The sequence below is a fragment of the Carlito syrichta genome, unplaced genomic scaffold (assembly GCF_000164805.1).
Source record: "Carlito syrichta isolate Samal-C Ts95f unplaced genomic scaffold, Tarsius_syrichta-2.0.1 Scaffold310786, whole genome shotgun sequence".
NCBI lineage: Eukaryota > Metazoa > Chordata > Mammalia > Primates > Tarsiidae > Carlito > Carlito syrichta.
The window spans coordinates 227,726-252,288 of NW_007254882.1; the positions used below are offsets into that span (position 1 = coordinate 227,726).

General features: G+C 38.0%; 1 protein-coding gene across 1 annotated transcript in view; it reads right to left on the reverse strand.

Annotated features, from left to right (window-relative positions):
• LOC103270919 (protein-cysteine N-palmitoyltransferase HHAT-like) overlaps positions 1–24,313 on the reverse strand; it is an 88,309-nt gene extending 63,996 nt beyond the window's left edge. The window contains exon 1 of the mRNA XM_021717746.1: positions 24,106–24,313. Within this exon, the coding sequence (XP_021573421.1) occupies positions 24,106–24,243 (138 nt within the window). The 5' untranslated portion in view covers positions 24,244–24,313. The remainder of the gene's footprint in view (positions 1–24,105) is intronic.
• Between the last annotated feature and the right edge of the window lie 250 nt (positions 24,314–24,563).

Below are 24,563 nucleotides of genomic sequence, written 5' to 3' on the forward strand. Positions count from 1 at the left end.
CCGTAAAAAATTTCATCCAGGAAATAAATAACAAGATGACAAGCAGAATTAATCAAGCAGAAGAAAGAATCTTAGAACTTGAAAAGACCAAAACATCAAATTAGCCTAATCTGTAGAAAACAGAAAGAAAATTCAGAAAGAATAAAGTCTCCAAGAGATGTGTAATTATATCAAGAGGCTACACCTACACCTGACTGGTATCCCAGAAGAAGAAAGGGAAATAGAGACACCTAGGAGCAAATATTCCAAGAAAACTTTCCCCATCTCACCAGAGATGGGACCATCCAAACACAAGAGATACAGAGAACCCCATAAGACATCAAATGAGAAGACCAACTCCTAGACACATAGTAATTCACCAATACAAAGTAGGAATAAAAGAAAAAATACAAAAGGCAGCAAGAGAGAAAGGTCAGACTACATACCAGGGAAAATCAATGAGAATAGCACCAGACCTATCACAGAAACACTATAATCTAGAAGGGACTAGAGTCCAATATTCAAAGTTCTCAAAGATAAACAATTTCAAACAAGAATTTCCTACCTAACCAAGCTGAGTTTCATCAGTGATGGAGAATCACAATCCTTCCCAGACATCCAATCCCTAAGAGATTATGCAGCTTCCAGACCAGTCCTCCAGGAGACACTTAAAAAGGTGTTAAGAACAGAAGAAAGAAAAAAAGAATGGCCACACACCTCCCAAGAGAACAGCAGAATACAGAATCAACAGAGAATACATTATGACTGCAAACTTGAAAACACACACATACATCAACCCAAAAGCTAAAAGAAAACAAAGAAAAAACTTTATAAGAATCTCATGATGGGAATAAACAATCACATTTCAATAATCAACCTGAATGTGAATGGACTAAATGCACACTGAAAAGACACAGAATGGCAAAGCTGGATTAAAAAACCATGACCCAATTATTTGCTGCATCCAGGAAACTCATCCACACAAGGTATGCACACTGACTAAAAGTCAGAGGTGGAAAATGAGTTTCCAGGTGAATGGATAACAAAAAAGGCAGGAGTCACAATCTTAATATCAGAAAAAACAACGTTTAAGCTATTGAAAATTTAAAAAGATACAGAAGGACACTACATAATGATAAAAGGTTCAATCCATCAATAAGAAATATCATCCTAAACATATATGCCCCAACTCAGGAGCACCAGCATTTATAAAGCAACTACTAAGTAAACTAAAAAAGATATTGACCCTAAAACTATTACAACGAGACACTTAAATACCCCACTAATAACCCTAGATAGATCAATGAGGAAAAAAAAAAAATCAACAAAGAGATCCAGAACCTCAACTTGACGTTCGGCCAAATGGACTTAACAGATACCTAAAGAATACTCCACTCAGCAACCCACAGAATATACGTTCTACTCATCACCACATGGAACGTACTCCAAGATCAATCACATCCTTGGCCATAAATCAAGCATAAATAAATTTCATAAGATCAAAATACTGCCATGCACCTTCTAAGACCACAGTGGAGTAAAAATAAATATCAATGCCAACACAATTCACCATGAAACCCACAAAGACATGGACACTAAACAGCATGATGCTGAATGACTACTGGGTCAACACAGAAATCAAAACATAAATTAAAAGATTCCTGGAAACTAAAAAAAAATGAAGAAACATCCTACCAAAACTCTGAGATGCCATGAGGCAGTTCTAAGAGGGGAATTTATATCTCTATGAACACACATCAAGAAAATTGAAAGATCACAAGTTAACAGCCTAACAAAACCTAAAGGAGCTGGAAAGACAAGACTACCAAAATCCTAACCGTAGCAGAAGAATCCAGATTACCAAAGTAAAAGCCCAAATATGGGACAGAGAAGAGAAAAATATCATAGAAAAAAATCAACAAAACACAAAGATGGTTCTTTGAAAGAAAAACCAAGATTGGTGGACCCCTAGCCAGAATGACCAAGAAAAACAGAGAAAAAGCCCAAAAAAACACAATTAGAAATACAAAAGATCAAATCAACTGAACTCAAAGAAATACAAAAGGTTATCAGAGATTACTATACACACCTGTATAGAAACAAACTTGACAACCTAAATGAAATGAAGGAATTTCTGACATCATTTCTCCCAAGGTTGAAACAAGAATACATTGAGACACTAAACAGACCAAAGCCCTGGACCAGATGACTTTCCAGTGGAATTCTATGAAATGTACAAGGAGGAGTTGATACCAATTCTGTTGAAAGTATTCCAAGCAATTGAGAAAGACAGAATTCTCCCCGAATCATTTTATGAAGCTAACATCACCTTGATACCCAAACTGGGTAACGATCCAACAAAAAAGAGAACTAGGACCAATGTACCTAATGAACATAGATGCAAAAATTCTCAACAACATTCTAGCAAATCGCATCCAACACCACATCTCAAAAATCATCTACCATGACCAAGTAGGCTTCATCCCCAGGATGCAGAGCTAGTTCAGCATCCTCAAGACCATAAGTGTAATTAAATACATCAATAGATGTAAAAAGAACCATATGATTAAATCATTAGCTGCAGAAAAAGCTTTTAATAAAATCCAAAATACCTTCTTGATAAAAATCCTCAATAACCTAGACAGAGAAACAACATACCTCAAAATAGGTAGATCCAACTATGATAAACTCACAGCCAGCTTATTGCTACATGGACAGAAATTAGAAACATTTCCCCTGAAAATAAGCACAAAACAAGGCTGCCTCCTCTCACCCCTCCTGTTCAACATTATGTTGAAAGCCCTAGCTAGAGCAATTAGACAAGAGAAGGAAATCAGGGGTTATCTGAATAAGAAAAGAACAAGTTATCCCTCTTTGCTTATGATATAATCCTATACCTCAAAAACTCAAGAGAATCTGTTGAAAACTTGCTTTCACTGATAAAGGACATTGACAAATGCTTTATTATTACAAAATAAATGTGCAAAAGACAGTTGCATTATTATATACCAACAGCAAGTAGGCAGAGGACCAAATAAAAAGCACAGTCCCATTCATAATAGCCACACACACACACACACACACACAAATGCCCTGGCAGCTTCTAATCAGATAAGTGAAAGACCTTTACAATTAAAACTACAAAACACTGCTCAAAGAAATCCAAGCAGTCACAAACAAGCGGAAAAATACTCCATTCTCATGGATAGGAAGAATCAACATTGTTAAGATGTCCATCCTACCAAAGGCAATCTATAGATTCAATGCAGTACCTATTAAATTACCACCATCATTCTTTTCAGACATGGAAATAACAATACAGAAATTCATAAAGAAGCCCAAATGACCATAAATAGCCAAAACAATCCTCAGCAAAAGAAACAAAGTAGGAGGTATCACACTCCCAGACTTTAAAGATTATTATGAGGCTACAATAATCAAAACAGCTTAATATTGGTACAAGAACAGGCATATAGACCAGTGGAACAGGATAGAGATTCTGGAAGCAAAACCTCAATTTCTCAACCAACTCATCTTCAGCAAAGCCTCCACCAACAACACCTGGGGGGAGGAGAACCTATTCAGCAAATGGTGCTGGGAAAACGGACTGATCACATGCAGAAGACTAAAATAAGACCCCTACCTATCACCATATACAAAAATCAGCTCCAAAGACCTAAACATAAAACCTCAAGCTGTAAGAACCTTAGAAAATCTTAGTGTAACCTCTTTGGAAAGCAGTGTAGTAATTTCTGAAAGAACTAGACATTGACCTTCCACATGACCCAGGAATCCCCCACTGGGTATATACCCAGAGGAACTCAAATCATTGTACAAAAAAGATACCTGCACATGCATGTTCATTGCAGCACTATTTATAATACCAAAAACATGGAACCAACTGTCCTACCCATTGAAACTAGACTGGATTTAAAAAACGTGGTACATATACAGAATGGAATATTACACAGCCATAATGAAGGACAAACATATGGACTTTGCAGCCATTTGGATGGATTTAGAGTCTATAATACTCAGCGATCTATCACAGAAGCAAAGAACAGAGTACTACATGGTCTCACTCATAAGCAAACTCTAATCATTTTTCCACAATACTATAAGAAAGGGATTGGCAGTAGTGGGATACTGCTGGGGTGGGGAAGGGGGAGACACAACATCAATAAGGGTACCTGATCTCAAACCAGGCAAAGTGAGGACCAAAGGTAGGTTCAAACTTTCCCTATATAATGACCACTTGTATACCTAACCCTGAATTGTATCCTACATCTTTAAAATAAAAAAATTTTAAAAAAATCTTTGGAGATTATATAGCAATATATTTGAAAACCTAGCTGAAAAGATAAATTATCTAGAAAATATAAATCACCTACATTTTGAATAAAAAAGTAGAAAGTCTGAAAAAGCATAACCACAGAAAAATGAAATTAGTAGTCAAAGCTCTATGTTCAAAGAAAATTCACCCAGATTTTATTTTATTTTATTTTAAAATTGTGGGGTACAAGTCAGAATTTTGTGTAAATAAGTGGCTTAGGTACCGGTGAAGTTTTGGGCATCCACTGGACATCACTTTGCCAGGATTAGGATCAGGCTCCCTTATTGAAGTTACATGCTCCACCCCTCAGAAATGTCCCACTATTGCCAATCACCTTTTTATAGTATTATGATAGGTGTTCAGGTTCCATTTATGAATAAGAACATGTGGTACTCAGATCTTTGTTTCTGTGATAGATCACTGAGTATGACAGACTCAAAATTCATCCAAGTTGCTGTGAAGTTAATAATTTTGTCCTTCTCTATAGCTATGTAATATTCCATCTTGTATATATACCACATTTTTAAAATCCAGTCCAGTTTTGATAGGCAGTATGGTTGGTTTTATGTTTTTGCTATTGTGAATAGTGCTGCAATAAACATGCATGCATAGGTATCTTTTTTGTAGAATGATTTGAGTTCCTCTGGGTATATTCCCAGAAGGACGACTGCTGGGTCATATGGAAGGTCAATGTCTAGTTCTTTTAGAAATCACCACACTGTTTTCCATAGAAGTTGAATTAGTTTGTACTCCCACCAACAACATCCTCGCCAGCATCTGCTGTTTTTGATTTATTAATGATGGCCATTCTTATTGGAGTTAGATTCTCAGTATGGTTTGATTTGCAGTTCTCTGGTGGTAACTGAGGTTGAACATTTTTCATGTGTCTGTTGGCTGCTTATATGAGAAGTGTCTATTCATGTCTTTTGCCCATTTTTAATGGGGCTATTTTTTTCCTTTCAGCACATTTGAGTTCCTTGTAGATCCCGGATGTTAGGCCTTTGTCAGATATACAGTTGGCAAATATTTTTTCCCATTTTGTGGCCTGTCCCCCAACTCTCTTGATAGTTGCTTTTGCTTTGCAAAAGCTTGTCAGTTTGACAATGTGCCACTTGTCTTATTTTTTATGGCATAGACACATGGGGTTTTGATCAGGAATTGGTTGCCTATTCCAATTTCTGTAAGGGTGTCTCCTGAATTTTCTAAGTTCCTTATATTTTGAGAGTTTACATTTAGGTCTTTGATTTAGAGTTGATTTTTGTGTATGGTGATAAGTAGGAGTCCTGTTTCATTCTTCTGTATGTGGCCAGTCTGTTTTCCCAGCACCATTTACTGAATAGGTTCTCTTCTCCCTGGTAGTTGTTGATGGAGGCATTGTTGAAGATGAATTGGTTGAGAAATCGAGGTTTTGCTTCCAGAATCTCTATCCTGTGCCATTGATTCACATGCCTGTTCTTGTTCCAGTACCAGGCTGTTTTGATTATTGTAGCCTTATAATAAAGTTTAAAGTCTGGGAGTGTGACATCTCTTCATTTCTTTTGCTGAGAATTGTTTTGGCTATTTGTGGTCACTTTTGTTTTCATATGAATTTCTATATTGTTATTTCCAGGTTTGAAAAGAATGATGGCGGTAATTTAATGGGTATTGCATTGAATCTGTAGATTGCCTTGGGTAGAATGGACATCTTAATGATATTGATTCTTCCAAGCTATGACTATGGAATATTTTCCCATTTGTTTCTGTCTTCTTTGATCATTTCAAGCAGTGTTTTGTAGTTTTTGTTGGAAAGATCTTTTACTCGTTAGGACAATGACAAGGCATTTCATTTTTTGTGTGTGTGGCTATTATGAATGGGCTGTACTTTTTATTTCTTTCTCTGTTTGTTGGTATAGAAGAATGTGACTGTCTTTTGCACGTTTATTTTATACCCTGAGACTTTGCCAAAGTCCTTTATCAGTGCAAGGTGGCTTTTGACAGATTTTGGGTTTTTGAGGTATAGGATCATATTGTCAGCAAAGAGGGATAACTTAACTTCCTCTTTTCCTGTTTGAATACCCTTGATTTCTTTCTTTTATCTGATAGTTCTAGTTAGGACTTCCAACACTATGTTGAACAGGAGGAATAAGAGTGGGCAGCCTTGTCTTTTTCTGATTTTCAGGGGAAATGCTTCCAACTTCTGTTCATTTAGCAGTATGTTGGCTGTGGGTTTATCATAGATAGCTCTTACTATTTTGAAGTATGTTCCTTTTGTTCGAGGGTTTTTATCAAGAAAGAGTGCTGGATTTCATTAATAGCTTTTTCTGCATCCAATGATATAGTCATGTGGTCTTATTTTTACATCTGTTGATATATTTAATTACATTTATGATCTTGCAGATGTTGAATCAGCCCCGCATCCCAGGGCTGAAGCCTCCTTGGTCACGGAGGATGATTTTTGAGCTGTGTTGTTGGATCTGGTTTGTTAGAATCTCCTTGAGAATTTTTGCATCTATGTTAATCGGGGGTATTGGCTTGTGGTTCTCATTCTTTGTTGGATCTTTGCCCAGTTTGGGTATTACTGTGATGTTAGCTTCATAAAACGATTTGGGGAAAGTTTTATTTTTCTTGATTGCCTGGAATACTTTTCTTATTTCTTTTGTTTTTTTTTGAGTTGGAATCTCACTCCGTCACCCAGGCTGGAGTACCGTGGCACACTCACAGACACTCCTGCATAGACCTGCTGGTTCTGACTATCCTTCTGCCTCAGACTTCCAAGTATCTGGACTACAGGCACACACTACTGCACCTGGCTAATTTTTGATTTATTGTAGAGATGAGGCCTCACCAAGTTACCAGAGCTGGTCTTGAACCCATGAGCTCAGGCAATCCACTTGCCTCAGTCCCCCAAAGTGCTGAGATTACAGGCTGAGCTAGTGAACCTGCCCTGGTATACTTTCAACAGGAGTGGTATCAACTCCTCCTTGTATGTTTTGTAGAATCCCACTGGAAAATTCCCTGGTCCAGGGCTTTTTAAAAAATTTCTTCAGGGTCAGTTGTGACTTGATCTTTTGCATTTCTGATAGTGTTTATTTGGACTTTTTCTTGGTCAATCTGGCTGGGGGATTTATCCACCCATTTTATCCTTTCAAAGAACCAGAGAATCCTTTTGTTTCACTGATTTTTTTCTATGATCATTTTGTCTTCTATGTCCCATATTTGGGTTTTTACTTTGGTGATCTGAATTCTTCTGCTGAAGTTAGGGTATTGGTGGTCTTGCCATTCCAGGTAACTTAGGTGATTTGTTAGGCTGTTGACTTACGATCTTTCTATTTTCTTGATGTGTGTTCATAGAGATATAAATTCTTCTCCTAGTCCTGATTTTATGGCATCCCAGAGGTTTTGGTAAGATGTGTCTTTATTTTCATTTGTTTCCAAGAATTTTTAAATTTCTGTTTTGATTTCCATGTTGACCCAGGCGTTGTTCAGCATCATGCTGTTTAGTGTCCATGTCTTTGTGGATTGTGGGAGGATTTTGTTGGTGGTGATATTTATTTTTATTCCACTGTGGTCTGAGAAGGTGCATGGTAGTATTTCAATCTTATGGAATTTATTTATGCTTCATATATGGCCAAGGATGTGATTGATCTTGGAGTTTGTTCAGTGTGGCGATGAGAAGTATATTCTATGGTTGTTGGATGGAGTGTTCTGTAAGTATCTATTAAGTCCATTTGTCAAGCATCAAGTTAAAGTTCCAGCTCTCCTCATTGATTTTTTGCCTTGATGGTCTATCTAGGGTTGTTAGTGGGATATTTAAGTCCCCAGTTATGATAGTGTTAGAGTCACTTTTTTTAGTTTACTTAAGTATTTGCTTTATAAATCCAGGTGCTCCTGTGTTGGGTGTATATATATTTAGGATGAATATTTCTTATTGATGGATTGAATATTTTATCATTATGTAATGTCCTTCCATATCTTTTTAAATTTTTGGTAGCTTGAACATTTTGTCTGATATTGAAATCATGATTCTTGCCTTCTTTTTTCTGTTCACTGAAAGTTTGTTTTTTCATCCTTTAACTTTGAGTCTGTGGGTATCCTTTGTAGTGAGTTGTTTCCTGGAAGCAGCATATTATTGGGTTGTGTTTTTTTAAAAATCCAGTTTGCCATTCTATATCTTTTCAGTGGTGCATTTAATCCATTGATGTTCAGACTGATTATTGAAATGTGAGATTTTATCCCTGTCATGAGGCTCTTATAAGGCTGTTTTGTTTTCTTTTAACTTTTGGCTTGCTATATGTGTGTGTTTTCAATTTTGCAGTTGCGCAGTGTGTTGTGTTGATTCTATGTTTTCCTGCATTCTTGGGAAATGCATGTGTGCCTAATCCTTTCTTGAGTGTCTCCTGTAAAGCTGGTCTGGAAACATCATACTCTTTTAGGGCTTGGGTTTATTGGAAGGATTTTAATTCTTCAGCATGGATGAAGCTGAGCTTAGCTGGGTAGAATATTCTTAGTTGGAATTGTTAATCTTTGAGGACTTTGAAAATTAACTTCCAATACCTTCTAGCATGTAGTGTTTCTGCTTATAAGTCTGTTGCTCTTCTTATTGGTCTTCCCCAGTAGGCAGTCTGACCTTTCTCTTTTGCTATCTTTAGAATTTTTTTCTTTTATGCCTACTTCGCATAGGCAAATTACTTTGTCTAGTATTTGTCTTCACATTTGATGTCAATATCTGTCTGGGGATGGGGGCACACCTCATCAAGGGTACCTACACAAAGCATATGTGTATACCTAAACCTTAACTGTACCCCACAATTTTAAAATAAAAAATATGTATTAGAAAAATATTTTTTAAAAAAAGAAATTAAAAAAAACCATGAACAAACAAAAGCAAAAACAAGAACATAATTTTAAAAAGACAAGAAGAAAACAACAAACAAACCAAAACCAAAACAAACAGAAAATACAAAAAAAACAGGAAAAATGAACACAGACACACACACATATATACCCCAAAAATGAAAGAAGACGGGAAAGAAAGGGGGGATGCAAATCAAACCATCACACACACAGTCACACACAGAAAAGAAGAACAAAAGGGGGGGGCAGGATGCAAATCGAACCTTCACACACACACAGACACACACACACACACACACACACACAAAAGAAGTACAAACATAAAAAAAAATTAAAAAAGAATTTATGGGCACTAACTGCCCTCTGTGGCAGGGTCTGTAATTATCACTCAGCTGCTCACAGGTAAGCTGTCTCCTGTGGAGCTCTGGGCTAATTCATAATCTCCCCAGTGTGCAGCCCAGTGGGGCAGGAGAGGGCAGTGGGGGTGGGTGAGACATCAGTCCTCCCTTCCCGCTCTCATAAGGTCAGGGGGATCCCCTCCTCTGGGGAGGTGCAGGATTGTTTCCTCCCCAGATGCTGGCAGTGGGCATTCCAGCCAGGTTTATCCCAGAGCAGAGTTTTCCTAGCGAGGCTGCCATCCAGGTTCCACCTTGGTTCACCCCTCATTGTGCCCCAGCCATGTGGATCTGACATTGAGAGGATTCTTGGGGATCAGGGAGTCTGGTCAGCCCAGGACTCACCACTGATCTCTTGGGGGGGTCTTTCTTATCCTTTTCTGGTTGCACTCTTTGTCCCAGGGCTAGAGCAGGGTAGGGGGTAGGGTACCTGAGAAAGCTTGTGCTTTTGAGATAGTCCCTCTTGGTCATGACAAACCCCTGAGTAGTTAACCTGCTGCCTGTCACAGACAGTAGATCTGTTGCTCCATGGTGAGCAAGGTGGAGCACTTCCTTGCCCAGTTTTCATGATGGTGGCAGTGTGCCTGTTTTATCTTCTCCAGTGGGACTTTGCCTCTGGCTCTCTCGCTGCACTCCCTCTGCAGCCTTTGCTGCCAGTACCTGGCCTGGCACTGTAGTAGTCAGGCAGTCTGGCAAAGGCTGGCACTCCTGGCAGCTTTTCCCCAGGAAAAACTTTGTTAATTTTAAAATATGGTGCTCAGATTCTGCACTCTGGGAGGTGTTAGGGTCCAAGCAGAGCAGCTGCCAGCAGTAGTCACTTCACCAGGAGAGCCCTGGCCACTTGCTCCCAAGTCCTCACTCAGTCACTCACACACCTACTTATAGACATACATGCAAATTTGTCCATACACTCACTCACTCACACAGGGACTTGTGCAGTCTGACTGACAACACTGCCATCTTTTTCCAAATCCCCCATCCAAATGATTTTAATGAGCAAATTCTACCAGATGGCCAAGAAGGATATAAATCTAATTTCACAGAAACTGTTTTAGAGGGTAGAAAAATGGGGTACTTCCACTTATTTCATGACATTAGCATAACCCTGATATCAAAGTCATAAAAAGCTAGGACAAGAAAAGTAAACCATATGCTAACCTTTCTTCCACTCATTGCCTTAAAAATTACAAGTTAAATAGCAGCAAATTGAATACAAAAGTGATTTTAAAATAATCTCAACTGAATAAGATTTATCCTGGGAATGAAAGGATGATTCAATATTAGAAACATTAGAAAATCCATGTAATTCAATTTAAGGAGAATAATCTTATGATCACTAAATAGATGCCCAAAAAAGCATTGGGTAAAACTTGTACACTCATTCATGATTAAACAATAACAACAACAACAACAAAATCCTAGCAGACTAGAAAAAGAAAACTTCTGTAGGCTGAAAAAGAAGACATGAAAAAAATCCAGAGCAAGCATTCTTGTAGACTTTAAGAAAGGCATTTTATCTTCTATTATCTAAAACTAGACTAAAGGGCCGAGTCTGTACAACGAAACAATTAAATGCTGTAAGAGTTATAATTGTTAGCAAAGACAAAACTGTCATTGTTTGAGAGTGACATAAGAAATTAAAAAGAAACAATGGATAAATAACTAGAGCTAATAAAAGATTTAAATAACAAAGATGCAAAATGGTCAACTTCAAACAAAATCAATTCCTTTCCTATACAAAAGCACTAACCCAAAGAGAAGTGTGCAAGACTTCTAAGAGGAAATGATAAAACTTTACCTAAGAATGTAAGGGAATATTTGCATAAATAATGTTTGCTATGGTTTGAATAATGATGTCCCCTCCAAAATTCACGTTGAAACTTAATTACCATTTTGGTTGTATTAAGAAATTGGGACCTTTGGGGGAGTGATTCATTCACGAGCACTCCACCTTCATGAGTGGATTCAGGCTCTTATAAAAAGGACTTATGGGAATGGGTTCACACTCTCTAGCTCTTTGCCCTTTACCCTTCCCCGCCGTCTGCCATGGAAGGACACAGCACCCTCTGGAGGATGTGGTGACAAGACGCCACCTTGGGATCTTACCAGACACTGAACCTGCTTTGATCTTGGACTCCCAGACTCTAGGACTACGAGAAATAATTTTCTGTTTTTCATAAATTATCCTGTCTTAGGTATTTTGTTATAGCAGCACAAATGGACTAAAAATGTTAACTCCACGCAAATCAAGCTACAATTCAATGCAAATCTAATAAATTCCAATAAGAATATCAAAGAGAGTTTGGGGGAACTTCACCAGTTCTAAGATTCAGATAGAAGAGTCAGTATTCAAAAATAGCCAACACAATACTGAAAAAGAGCCAAAAGGGGTGGGGACTTTCCCTACCAGGAAATAGGACATATTTTAAAACTCTAGTGTTTAAAATAGAAATAATTAACTAGATCAATACAATAAAGAGTCCAAATATGAGCCCATGTGTATTTGGATATATTAAAAGTGATCTTTCAAATCAGTGGGGGAAGAATAGAGAATTCAATAAAACAGTTGTAACATGTAAAAACTATTCAGCTGCAGGCTAGACATAGACAGGCAGCAGACCAAATTTGGCTCATGTGCCTAAATTTGCCACCTCCTTCTCTATTCCATTCTTGGTAACTGCCCTAAAGTAACACATATATGTACAAAGAAGCTTGGATTGGAAACATCACTGCAGATGCATTTGCAAAAGGCAAAAACTAGAAGCAATCTGAATTTTCAACAATAAGATATATCCATAACATGACTGATTAGGTAGATTTACATACACTACCATAGGAATGTCTTCACACCATATCAGCGAGGAAGAAGTGCATATTTTAGAATATTTGTAGTTTTTTGTAGAATATTTGTATATTTCTTAATCTCCAACCCTCCCTACAAACACACAGTAGTAAAGGTATGAAAGCCTATACTCCAAACTGGTAACAATAGTTACCTGGGGGAGGGGAGGAGGAAAATAAGCAGTGTGTTTTTGTTGGGGGATGGGTCATCTAAGAGAACTTCAGGCTTATCTATCTACATATATATTTAAAGAGCATATATAATTAAGAATGATGCTGTAAGTTAATAAATAAGAAATGAAAACATAAGGAAACCTAGGAATCTTTCCACTAAATGACCTTAGACCTTGGCTACCTCCCCTGAGCATTAAGAGTCAAGGCACATGGGTGGGAAGATGGAAGTCTGACGACCATCACACCAAGTTATGGCTGCTTGTGATACTCGGGGCCTTGCTCTCCAGGCAACACTGAGATCCCTTGGGACTACTAAACAAGACTTGGATGTGACAGCTCTGGCCTCAGCTATATCCTGCTCAACTACAAAAACAACAGCTTAGGACAAGGCCTGCCTTTTAAGCAATGTTAATATTTCAAAATCTAAAACTGAGAAACAGGTAAAGCATTCCAAAATGATCCACCAAGTGATAGCACGGAAAACTCTTTTAGTAACATCCTGTTAAATATGATAGGTTAAAATCTCTACCCCCTTCACAAACACCACTGATATGAGAGTAAACATTTGAAAAAAGTAAATATCCACTGATGAAAGAAGAGAAGAGCAGGTGAGCAAAGTCAAGTATTTTTATAAGACAGAGTAGATGAAGAAAGTAGCAGATCTGAGACACCTGAATACTAGATACCAAAGAGAAGAAAATCATTCATACACCAGAACCCCATAAGGCCCAGGCATAGAGGCACCATGTACCACAAACACGGAGGAGATTGGTTAAAAATCTGGATAATGAACATATAAACTCCCAGGTTTTCCTCCTCCGCCACTCCCATGATGAACTCTTTTTTTTTTCATGAATAAATTACATCAGAGAAATTTTAAACTCAGTGACAACAGGTACAATAAAATTTCAGAATACCAAAGATATTTCATTAAATCTTCCAGAGGGAAAAACAGAGTCTATACAAGAATCAAAATGGCATTTCTTAACAGTAAAGTTAAAAGACAAACACATTTTCAAAATTCTTAGGAGAAATTACTTTTCCACCTGAAATTTGGTACTCAATCAAGCACAAGGGTAAAATAAGACATTTTTAGAAATACAAAGGGTACCCCAACAACAAAAAATCTGTAATTATTTTTTGAAGAGTTAGGCTCCTTGTAGTAACCATGGAAGGCAAGTGTTCTAGGAACCCATTGGTATCAGTGTATAAGCTAGCATTGTTGTGATAGGCTGCATTCAACTTCAGTGACATTTTTTTTTTTAAGATTCTTTCAACACATTTGCCCATAACGTGATGGGTGATTTATGAGCACACCTGCTCACACTGCACTGAGTGCTCAGTGGTTTTTGATTTAAAAAATGGCATGACCGCACCCCCATGCCCTACCCTCCCTATTTACCTGATCTTGCCCTGAGCAGCGTTTTTTGTTTTCTCAATGAAAAAAGTCCTCAAAGGGAAATGTTTTTGTTCATGTGGAAGAAGTGAAACAAAAAAAGGCAGAAGCACTAAAAGGCATAAAAATGTATGAGTTCACAAACTGTTCTGAGAAGTGGAAAAAGCGTCTCAATAGGTGTATTGCATTAAACAAAGAGTACTTTGAAGATGACTGAAGTTTAAACATGTCTGAACAAACATACAATTTTTTATACATAAATTGTTTGGGGAAGGGTCCCTCCTTGTGTAAGGTCTCAAACAAGGTTTATCTCCCATAGTCCTTTTCTAAGGAAGCTACTAAAGGATGTATTTTTACAAATCAAGGGAGGTTAAAACAAAACAAAACAAACAACAAAAAAACCCCAAGAGATCCAGGGCAAAAAAGCAGGGTTTTAGCACAGGAGAGGAGAGAAGGGAAGCATCAGGACAACAGCTTAATAGCAGATCTGAAAAGCAATAATCCAGGTGGGAAAGGAGCATGGAGTGCTTCAAGAGATTCTCTAGGAGAAGACGAGATCTGACAGATTACTAGACACATCTCACCAGGCAGAAAATTCTGAGGGATTTTTCAATTCCATTAGAGTTTGGAAAGAAGTGGTGACAGTAAACTAATCAAACAAAAGAGGTAAGGCAATTGGTGTACAAGAAAAGAAATTTACTTATTTTAAATGGTCTGGCAGTGAACCACACTTATCACAGTGATCATAATACAAACACTGAATGCTTAATTAACAAAAAAAATTGAGTTATATTGGGAAGAGAAACAGGGAATAGGTGTAAGGTGCTAAAGCCTCATGCAGAAAACTGTCACTATTTACAATCCATGAAAGAGAAAATGATAGAATTCATGTATACTTTAGAAAGATTGTCTTTGTGAACATTCCCACTTCATTGGACAAGTTTTCAGAATAGTTATTCCATAAACACATTTGGTGGAACCAAATGTCAAAACTCAATTTGTCTAATGTGCATAAGCAAAGATATGTGACATGAATGGGTGATCTAAGTGAGCGTGGTTCATCAAGGAAGATCCTTCTAGTCCAAAATTCAGGGAGCTTCTATTGATCATGTGTCACTCAATTGACTCCTTTCTTCATTTAATTAATCAAGCCGGGTTCAGTGGCTCAGCCTGTAATCCCATGCTTTGGGAGGCTGAGGTGAGTGGATTGCCTGAGCCCACGAGTCCAAGACCTGCCTGGGCAACTTGACAAGACCTCATCTCTACAATAAATCAAAAATTAGCTGGGTGTGGTAGCGCGTGCCTGTAGTTCCAGCTACTTGGAAGCTGAGGCGGAAGGATCACCGGAGCCACTGCACTCCAGTCTGGGTGACAGAGTGAGACTCTAACTCAAAAAAAAAAGAAATTAATCATGTGTTCTTAGATAAATTACTTACCTTTCCCAGTTTTCACCTTCCTCATCTGTAAAATTGGAAGTTGGAACACCTACCCTGAAGGGTTATATAAGGTAACAAATGTGAAAAATCCTTGTATGGTATCTGGTACCATTTCTTCTTTGGCAAAAGATGGCAGCTACAACAGCCCTGTTAGTTTGTCCTGGACAATGACAACTCTAAACTTCAGTTTCTAACATAAATCAAGCATCCAGGAGCTAAGCAATGCTTCCTAACAGTGAGTCCATTTGCCCACCTTTCTCTCAATAACCTTTCATTCAATAACAACCTGTGTTTACCGTAGCAAAGGTTGAAAATGTTTTTAAAAAACAAGAAACTATACATCACACACTAACCCACCATAAGAGTTAACCATCATGAACATTTTGGCTTATTACCTTTCATATACTTTTCTGTGTTTGTGTGTATTTTTAAATAAAATAACTTTTTATTATATGCTATTCTTTATTCTTCATTTTCACCTACATGTTAAGAACATATTTCCTCTCAATAAAATTATTCTACCATTGACACTTTCAATAGCTGTATAGTTGGTTTGATGGATGTACTGAACCTTTTATATTATACTCTTCCCTGCCACCCTTCAGGGGATAATCAATGACCAACCCAGAGAGTACTCCAGTCTGAAATAAGGGGTCAACACCAGAGGAAAAAGCAAGATCCAACTTAAATTGTGTGTTTCAATACATAACAGTAAGCACAAGTACATTGGTATCAATTCAGCTCAACTCAAACAAGGCCAGCAGCTGCTTGATATGCTTTTTTAAGCAGAGTTTATTTCTAGGACTTTGGAAGAATGTGAAATACTTTAGAAGAATTTTATTTTGGAAGTCCTGCACATTACTGCCTTCTCAGAGCTTTAAAAAATGAGCGTGCACACATACACACACAGACTGCACACATATAAACACAGCATATGCACATATATAAATACACATTGTAAAAATACATTGCACCAAGTATATGCATATTATTTTGGGAAGAAGCAAGAGGGCTATTTTTCCTTTCATCAATAATAAGAACACTGAAACTCAAACTCCTCTAGTGGGTAATCTGGATTTTAGGGAGAAAAAGAGACCCAGATTTGGAAAGACACATTCAAAGCTTCAACACATACATACTAAGATTTTTTTTCTTTTTCCCAAGTTCATCTATGGAAAGCTGCTAGGCACTAGACTGTGATTAGAGCAATCACCATTCATCTGTGCTATAGAAGCAGAAACCACAGACATGCAGATAAAGAATCTAATTCCACAAGCCACCTAGAAAAGCCAGTTTCAACCATTTACCTTCAAGTTGTGGCTCTCATCTTTGGTTCAGCACTCTTTCCTGAGGTTACAATCTCCCAGGTGAGCATTTGTACCATGCATTTAGCGGGGAGAAGGGACAGGAGTGCCATGATAGCACCAGATGATGAGAGCGGGACAGCTGTCCTGCTCCAGCCTAAATGGTGCAAATGGGAAAGACAGCAGAAGCCCAAGTACCAGCAGTCAGCAGTCCAGGAATCACTGAAATGGACTCTATCTCAAAATCTTCTCTCCGTCAGATAGCAGATTCAGCAAAGGACAGTTCAAAAGAATCTTTGAAAATACGTTTGCCATTCTAAACACATTTGAACTAAAAGGTAAAATTATTTTCAGAGTTCTACCTCTTAGACCAGAGAGGTTAAGACTCAGGCTTTGAATTCCCACAGAGAAGAAAATGTATAACCAGTGAATTGCACAGTGTGTTTCCTGCATTGCTAATGATCCTTAGAAGTAGGAGACAATGGAGGGGGGTGCCAACGGGTCATAATCTACCGGAACACACTGTTCATAACAGCACACATTGCTGTTTTCAGACCCAGAGACCCCGGAAAGCACTAACAAGCCAGAGCAACAGGCTAATTTGACATGTGGGATTAATATGTTAATTTAATGCTCTCCTGTTTGGTTATGTGGTTTGTATTCCTAAATTTCTAAGCATGGCATTCAAATTCCTGTCTATGGGGCCCATTTGGCCTCTCTAACCTCCTTTCCCTACATGTGTCATGTTGGTCTCCTGACCTGAACATAGCAGGTGCATTCCTGACTTCAGGTTGCGTGTGTACCATTCTCCCGGCTGGGAATGCCTGCCTTCTCTTCCCTACTGACCTGCCAAATCCTACTCTTGATTCTTTGGGGTTCTATTCAAGTCCCAACTTGTTAATAAATCATTCCCAAAAGCTTAGCTCATGTTGACCACCACTCCCGTGAACATCAGCTGCCTCTGCCTCATTTTCCATACATAATACCTCACGCTGGTCCTCAACTCATTTGTATACATCTTGTCTGTCCAACTGGATCACAAGCTCCTGGAAGTCAAGGATGATGACTCAGCTCTCTTCTCCCATTGTTAGCGCTCTGGCATGGAGACACTGCCATTCTGTAGCCTCACCTTACTAACCCCTGAATAGCATCACCACCAATGACCACTAGTGCTCCATGAAACATAATTTTTTCTTGGTTTTTATAAAATCACCCTCTAGATTTTCCTCCTACTTCTTTGTCTCTCCTCCTCTATTCAACTTCTCAATACCAGTATTCCCCAAATTCAGTTCTGACTGCCTTTCTTTCTCTTTCCACACACATTATCTCTCTTAAGGGTCTCAAACATTCTCATGGCTCTGAAAAAAGTATCACCTACATGCTCCCAAATTTCTTTCTCTAGCCTGGAAACTTCTTCTGAGCAATGCCTTGGAAGGCTAGGTCAATCATTATTTTATGATGTTTCTGAAGACAAACTCATGTACCATATAGATCACTTAGCTCTTCATAGAAAGAAGCTCTCATTCCATAATTTTATTGCCTCTTTAATCCAAAGCAGCCATCAGAAAGATGATCATCCTGATAGGAAGCCAGGCAAGATACCTTTCTTCATGCAAAAGTTGATTAATAAATAGACCAGTATACCATCACTGAAGCACTGAAGGAGGATGCAAAAAATTAAAAAATAAAATTAAAAGGGAAGGAGGGATCATGTCTTATTCAACTTAAAGTTCTCTAGTGTTCTGCAAAGTGTCTTCCACAAAGGATGCTGAGAATTTATTTTCATATATGAACAAATTAAAAAATGGAAGACTGCATTGACTATGCTTAAGTGGGCTCAATCTAGAAAGGGTATCATTTTGGAGAAAATAAATGCCTTATGTACAATAAGCACTTGATCTCTATTTGTTGAAAGAAACCCAAGTGGTGGAAAAATAGAAGGCCAAGAGCCATTGTCAATAGCACAACTCTTCTCAGACACGTTTCCTTTATATTCCCTCAGAGAGCTAGTTGGGGTTTTCACCACTGACTCCCAGTGAAAGATTGTCTAATCAGGCCAATTGACATGTACATATTGCCAATTGGTGAGTTAGGATTCCACAGAACTCAGCAACCATAGTTTGGATCATGTTGATCATTTTACAGTGAATCATTCTTTTACATTGGCTGATCTCTCAAACCCACTGGATTTCTCTACCTATATCTTCAAAATCAAAGTGATCAATATAGCCAACAGACCATAGAGCTATGGTCTCTGGGTTCTCTCTTACACATCTAAACATCAAATTCCTCCCGGGACCATCAGAATGACCTTCAGTGGTTTTCATTGGAGGCATATTTTCTCAATTAAGTCTATAAACAGAAATTGTACTGCCTCAGAGAGGATATAAATCAGCTCAGCAGGACACTCTTGGGGTAAAGAAGGGGGAACATATTTAAATTATTCAATGAAATGGAATTCAGGGGTAGGGGAGGATGAGTGAGCTGCTTGAGATATAGATTCCCCTTTGTGTAAGAATAATTGACAAGCAGCTTGAAGGTGTATTTCTTCAAAGGAGAGATCAAATTGAGAATTGGCAAGAGGTGGTGTCACTCTACCAATGCTTCAAAATCTTTTCAATTATTAAAAGATTTCAATGCCAAACACAAGTCCTAGTTCCCTGGAGAGTACTTGCATAGAGAAAAAGTGTGTTGCTTCAGCAGTTAACTTCTCTACGTCTATCTAGCTTGGGTGCTTTGTGATAATGCCTTTTGTTGGCTTCCTATAGCGCTGTACCTCAGTGAGTCACAACCAATATAATCCTTGCTCTCATAAAGCAGCAGAGTACCAGGAAGGCTAATTCCTTCTTACCCCTTTCTTTCATATATATATACATATATACATATACATACATACACATTTTGTGCATTGTGTATTTACATATACATAAAACAGCATTTTGCCATCACTAGACCTACTTGTATCTATGCTGCTGCAAAATAAAATAATCTCCCGGTACAATGCTCAATAATTCTCAGCCTTAGTCAGTCTTTCCAGTGTTCAGTCTATATCCTTCATGCTGCTGCTTAAATCTATTTTCTCTTGTACTCCCCTCAATGAAGCCACCAAACAGAATTCTTTCTTTCTTTCACTCAACAAGGCATTGTGCCAGGCATTGAGATAAGTGTCAAGGATACAGTATCGATGACCTCATGAGTCTTACAGCTCAGTGAGGGAGGGAATAATTAAATAAATTACTGTATTAAAAATATTTCACTTCAATTGTGATAAGTACAACAGAAGATAACATATAGTAGGTGCCCAAAATAAACTATCAAATAGGCCCTGATTGAGTTAGGAGGGTCAGTGAAGGGTTCCCAAACAAGGTATCATTCAAGCCGAAATCTGAAGGATGAGTAAAGGATAGAAGAGAAGGAGAGAGAGAAACCAAAAAGATGAAAGAGGCTGTGTGGAGGTGCAGATGCTGTTGGGGTGGGGTGCAGGTATGCAATGAACAGAAGGAAGAACAGTGGTGGGGGAGGCAGGGAGGATTGGGGAGAGGCACCAAGTTAAAAATTAGGCATGGCCTTAGAGATCATTCTAAATATCGTGGACTTGGTTCTAAGAAAATGGGAGCCACCATAGGCTTTTAAAGAAAGCAACATGGTTAGGCTTTGAGAAACATCGCTCAGCGCTATGAGCACTATGAGGATAAGGAATGGAAGAGGAAAAAAGTGGAAGCGTGAGGCTAGTTAGAAGCTATTTGGTGACCAGGCAAGAAATGAGAACAGCCTGGATTCAGATGATTTCAGAAGAAATGGAAACAACCAGAAAAAAATTCGACATCTATTTAGGAGGTAGAATGTACAGTATAGGCAGATGAATCTGAGGGAGAGGGTGGCACTAAGGATAACTTAATGGGTTAGCCTTAAGATAGACAATGGTGCCACTTGTGGAAATAGACTGTGCTGATGCGGGAGAAGTCATCTGGAATTTCTGAGAGGCAGCAATGCATGAGTACAGTATTATACTTGTGCAATATCCAGGATAAGAGGTTCAGTGGCCAGTTGGATACATGAAGTGCCACACCACTAATGAAGATTACCCTAAATAGCAGAATCAGGCACATTACATTCTTTTAATGTTGTCTAGAAAGGGAGTATGTTCCAGAGCTGCAGTGTTCAAAATGATGGCCACTAGTCACATAGTGGCTACTTGGATTTAAATTAATTAAAATTAAATAAATCAAAAATTCAGTATCTCAGTGGCACCAGCCACATTTCAAGTGCTCATTGTGGCTAGTGGCTACTGTACTGAATAGTGTAATGGAGATTTCCTACCATCACAGAAAGTTCTATTAGACATTCTTATTCTAAAAGATCAGAGGACTTCCTGTTTATGGCGCTCATCTCTGACAAGTCTTCTGGTGAATGTTCAACTCTCAGTCTATCAACACCAAGAAATAGAGTCCTATTGTATTTTGAGCCTTGGGGTTAACAAAACCTTGGGGTTTACGATATGGAAAAAGAAAAAAATGACATTCTCATTATGCTGATATCTGTCAATCTATCTTTAAAAACAATAGATGAAGGATACATGTCATGAAGAAAGTCCATGATAGTTAAATTTATTTGTCAACTTGACTGGACCACAGAGTGCCTAAATATTTGGTTAAACATTATGTGTGTATCAATGAGGGTATTTCTGAATGAGATTAACATTTGAATCAATAGACTGAATAAAGCAGATTGCTCTCCCTGGTGTGAGTTGGCTTCATCTAATCCATTGAAGGCTTAAACAGAATAAAAGGCTAAGAAAAAATGATCTGTCTTTGAGCCTGACTGTCCTAACTTAGGCCATTGGTCTTCTCTTGCCTGTGAACTTGAACTGGACCTTATACCATCAGTTCTCTCTCCTGGGTCTGAACTTCTCCATAATCACATGGCCTAATTCCAACTACTAAATTTCTTGACATATACACAAGCATATATCCTATTGATCTGTTTCCCTGGAGAATCCTGAACAATGCTGAAGATGTGAAGAAGATGGAGAGTGAACTCACTGTAAAAATACTACTCTTTAAACTGGGGAGTCAAAAGTAAGATGAAACTAGGTGTTAAGCAGGCAGTAAGTCTCTGTTTGGATTTTGGCAAAAGAATGGGAAATGGATTCATTGAACAAGAGGAAAGAAAGGTAACCTAAGTGGGAAAACAGTTTATTCAAAAACTCAAAAAGCTGTGTGCATCTGAAATGCCAGTCACTTTTTCCAAAAACAAACAAAAAACAAAACCAGATTCTGTGCTAAACTGTATAAGAAAGGGTAATAAAGGAAGTTCCTATGAGTGGATGAGTGGTAAAATAACTAAAGAATCAACTCGATTTGGAAGCATTCATTGTGCATCGGCTTAACACTGAAGCTCACTCAGACACTGAGATAACAATGGGATATGAGAGTAATGGGATTTCCACCCTGTACTCAAGAAGTGCATCATCTAAACAGCCATAACCACCTACCAGGTTTCCAGGAGAAAAGATAGATGTGAAAAATAGGTTTCATAAACTATGTTCTTGTCCAATAACTGTGTAAGATGAACATATTTGCCACATACAAGATAAATGTTTCACCACAAATACATATAAAAGATAACTACGCACATGGGTGCCTGAATTGCAGATGGAAGATCAAGTGAGATGAATATGTGAGTGTCCAGGAGCAAGCTGTGATGATGCAGGGCGGTCATTCAAGTGCTTCATCCTGTGACAAGGGCGATTGCTGCCTTGATTTGTTTTGTACCAAAATTAACAAACCATAGGCTGCATAGCACAGTTGGGTGCTTTAACATTTTAGATTTTTTAAAATTACTAACAGCATAAGCTATGGTTCAAAGGCCACAGAACACTGCTTAACATTAAGTTCAGGGTTAATGTTAGACCCTCCATGAAAGAACATGGAAATGTGTTACAGATCTTCAGACTGAGCTGGAAAGGACCCTGTGGTTTTCAAGGGTGTTTCTGGGCTGTGAAAAAGAATGTTCAGATGTGAGGTTAAAGATTAAAATCTTTATGATACCATCTTTTTTAGTTTTCTGTATGACACACAGTCATGGCTTTCAATGAATACTATTTTCTGTTAGAATTCACTGACATTTCTTTCTTCTGATTGCTGGGTACAACTACTGAATAAAATATTTATCTTTAAACATGCATGAGCATATTTAAATTTCCTCAGATGTGTTATTTGGCTGTGTGGTTTACATCCATTTTCAATAAAATAACTGTCTACTTGTACTATGACTATCTTCATAAGAACACATGCAAATGTATCTGTTTTGGTGGGTTTTTTAAAATGTATTTGCTTTAGATGTCTGTACTGAGTGAGATTTAGCCACATTAATAATTTTTCCAGTAAATCTTCTATGTACAATTGCCTGTCATGAACAATGATGCCAATATATTTCTTTTTAGCTATTTTTTTCAAGGTTAGTGGAATACTGCTGCATCTTCAGAAATGATGATTTCCAACAAGATTCTAATATATCATATACCAAATGTGCAAGATAAAATCTGTGCCCATTGTTTAAAAATCACTTAAAATATGTATGTAAAGAGAAATGCTTGATTAATTTTTCAAATCATTTTTCTGTAGAGTTCAAATGTGTCTTAAACTCTTAGTTAATTTTTAATGCCACTATATACAGTAGCTATCAAAGAATAAAAATACTAGGTCTACTCAACATTGGCAAGGACATTTGTATACACTATTGGTAGGCCCACACATTAGTACATTTTAGGCTATAGAGCAGTTAAGAGTCAATAAGCAGTATGCATAGTGAACCTTAAAAATGAGAAAAACCTTTAATGTGGCAGTTTCATTTATGAGAATTCATCTTGGCTATGGTATTCATCTCAATACAGTTGATAGTTGCAAAAAAGTTGGAATAATATGATTATTAATAATAGAAGCCTAATTAAATAAATTATAGCATATTCACATAATGGAATTCTATGTAGTCATTAAAAAGATTTGTGAGACATGAATTCAGTGACTTGGAAAGATGGTCCCAATACCACAATGTCTCTGTAATGACAGCATTTGTTCTAAATGATACATATGCTTTTGTGTGTATATATACATATAAACATCTACGAAAAAATGAGTGTTAGCACTGTTTCTACTGAAGAAATATTTTTCTTGTCTAAATTTTCCAACGGTATATAATACACATGTATTGCTTTTATAGTTAAAATTTTTATTTATTTATTTATTGGCCACAAAAGCTTCTTTACCAGCTGCCCTGCCTCTAAGCACATGAACTTTGAACTATTCTGGCAGGAACAGCCTGTGCAAAGGTGAATCTGACAAATGCTGTCCCTCCCAAACTTAATCTGCTTAGCTTAGCTGTCCCCTACCACGGGAGCAAGGATCCTGCTTACCAAACTGTCCTGGATGCAAGGGGTTTCCACAAGTCTCCGGACTCCATTCTCCACAGTGACTCCCAGCCAGTTGAGAGCTGCCCAGCACCAGAGGTAATCGTAGCCACCATGCCAGTAGCTTACAAATGCAAATGTCATCGCTGTGGAAAACAGGGTCCCCAGCAGGCCATGCTGGGACCCACCCACTGGAATGTACACATACCTGGAGAAAGAAGAGGTTGTTAGGAGCCATGCAGAGAGAATTGTCCTGCAATGTCACCAGCTTCTGGGCTTGATTCTCCTGCCACATGCAGATGTTCACATACACGTATCCCTCTTTCTTCCAAAAGGCAACAAGCCACTCCTTAAACTCTCCCATCACACAAGGAGTTGGAGAAAACTCAAGCCTCAGCTCTGCAGGGCTTTAGGTTAAATGAACAAAAAGGCTAAAGAGCTCTCATTACTAGAGCAAAATAGCA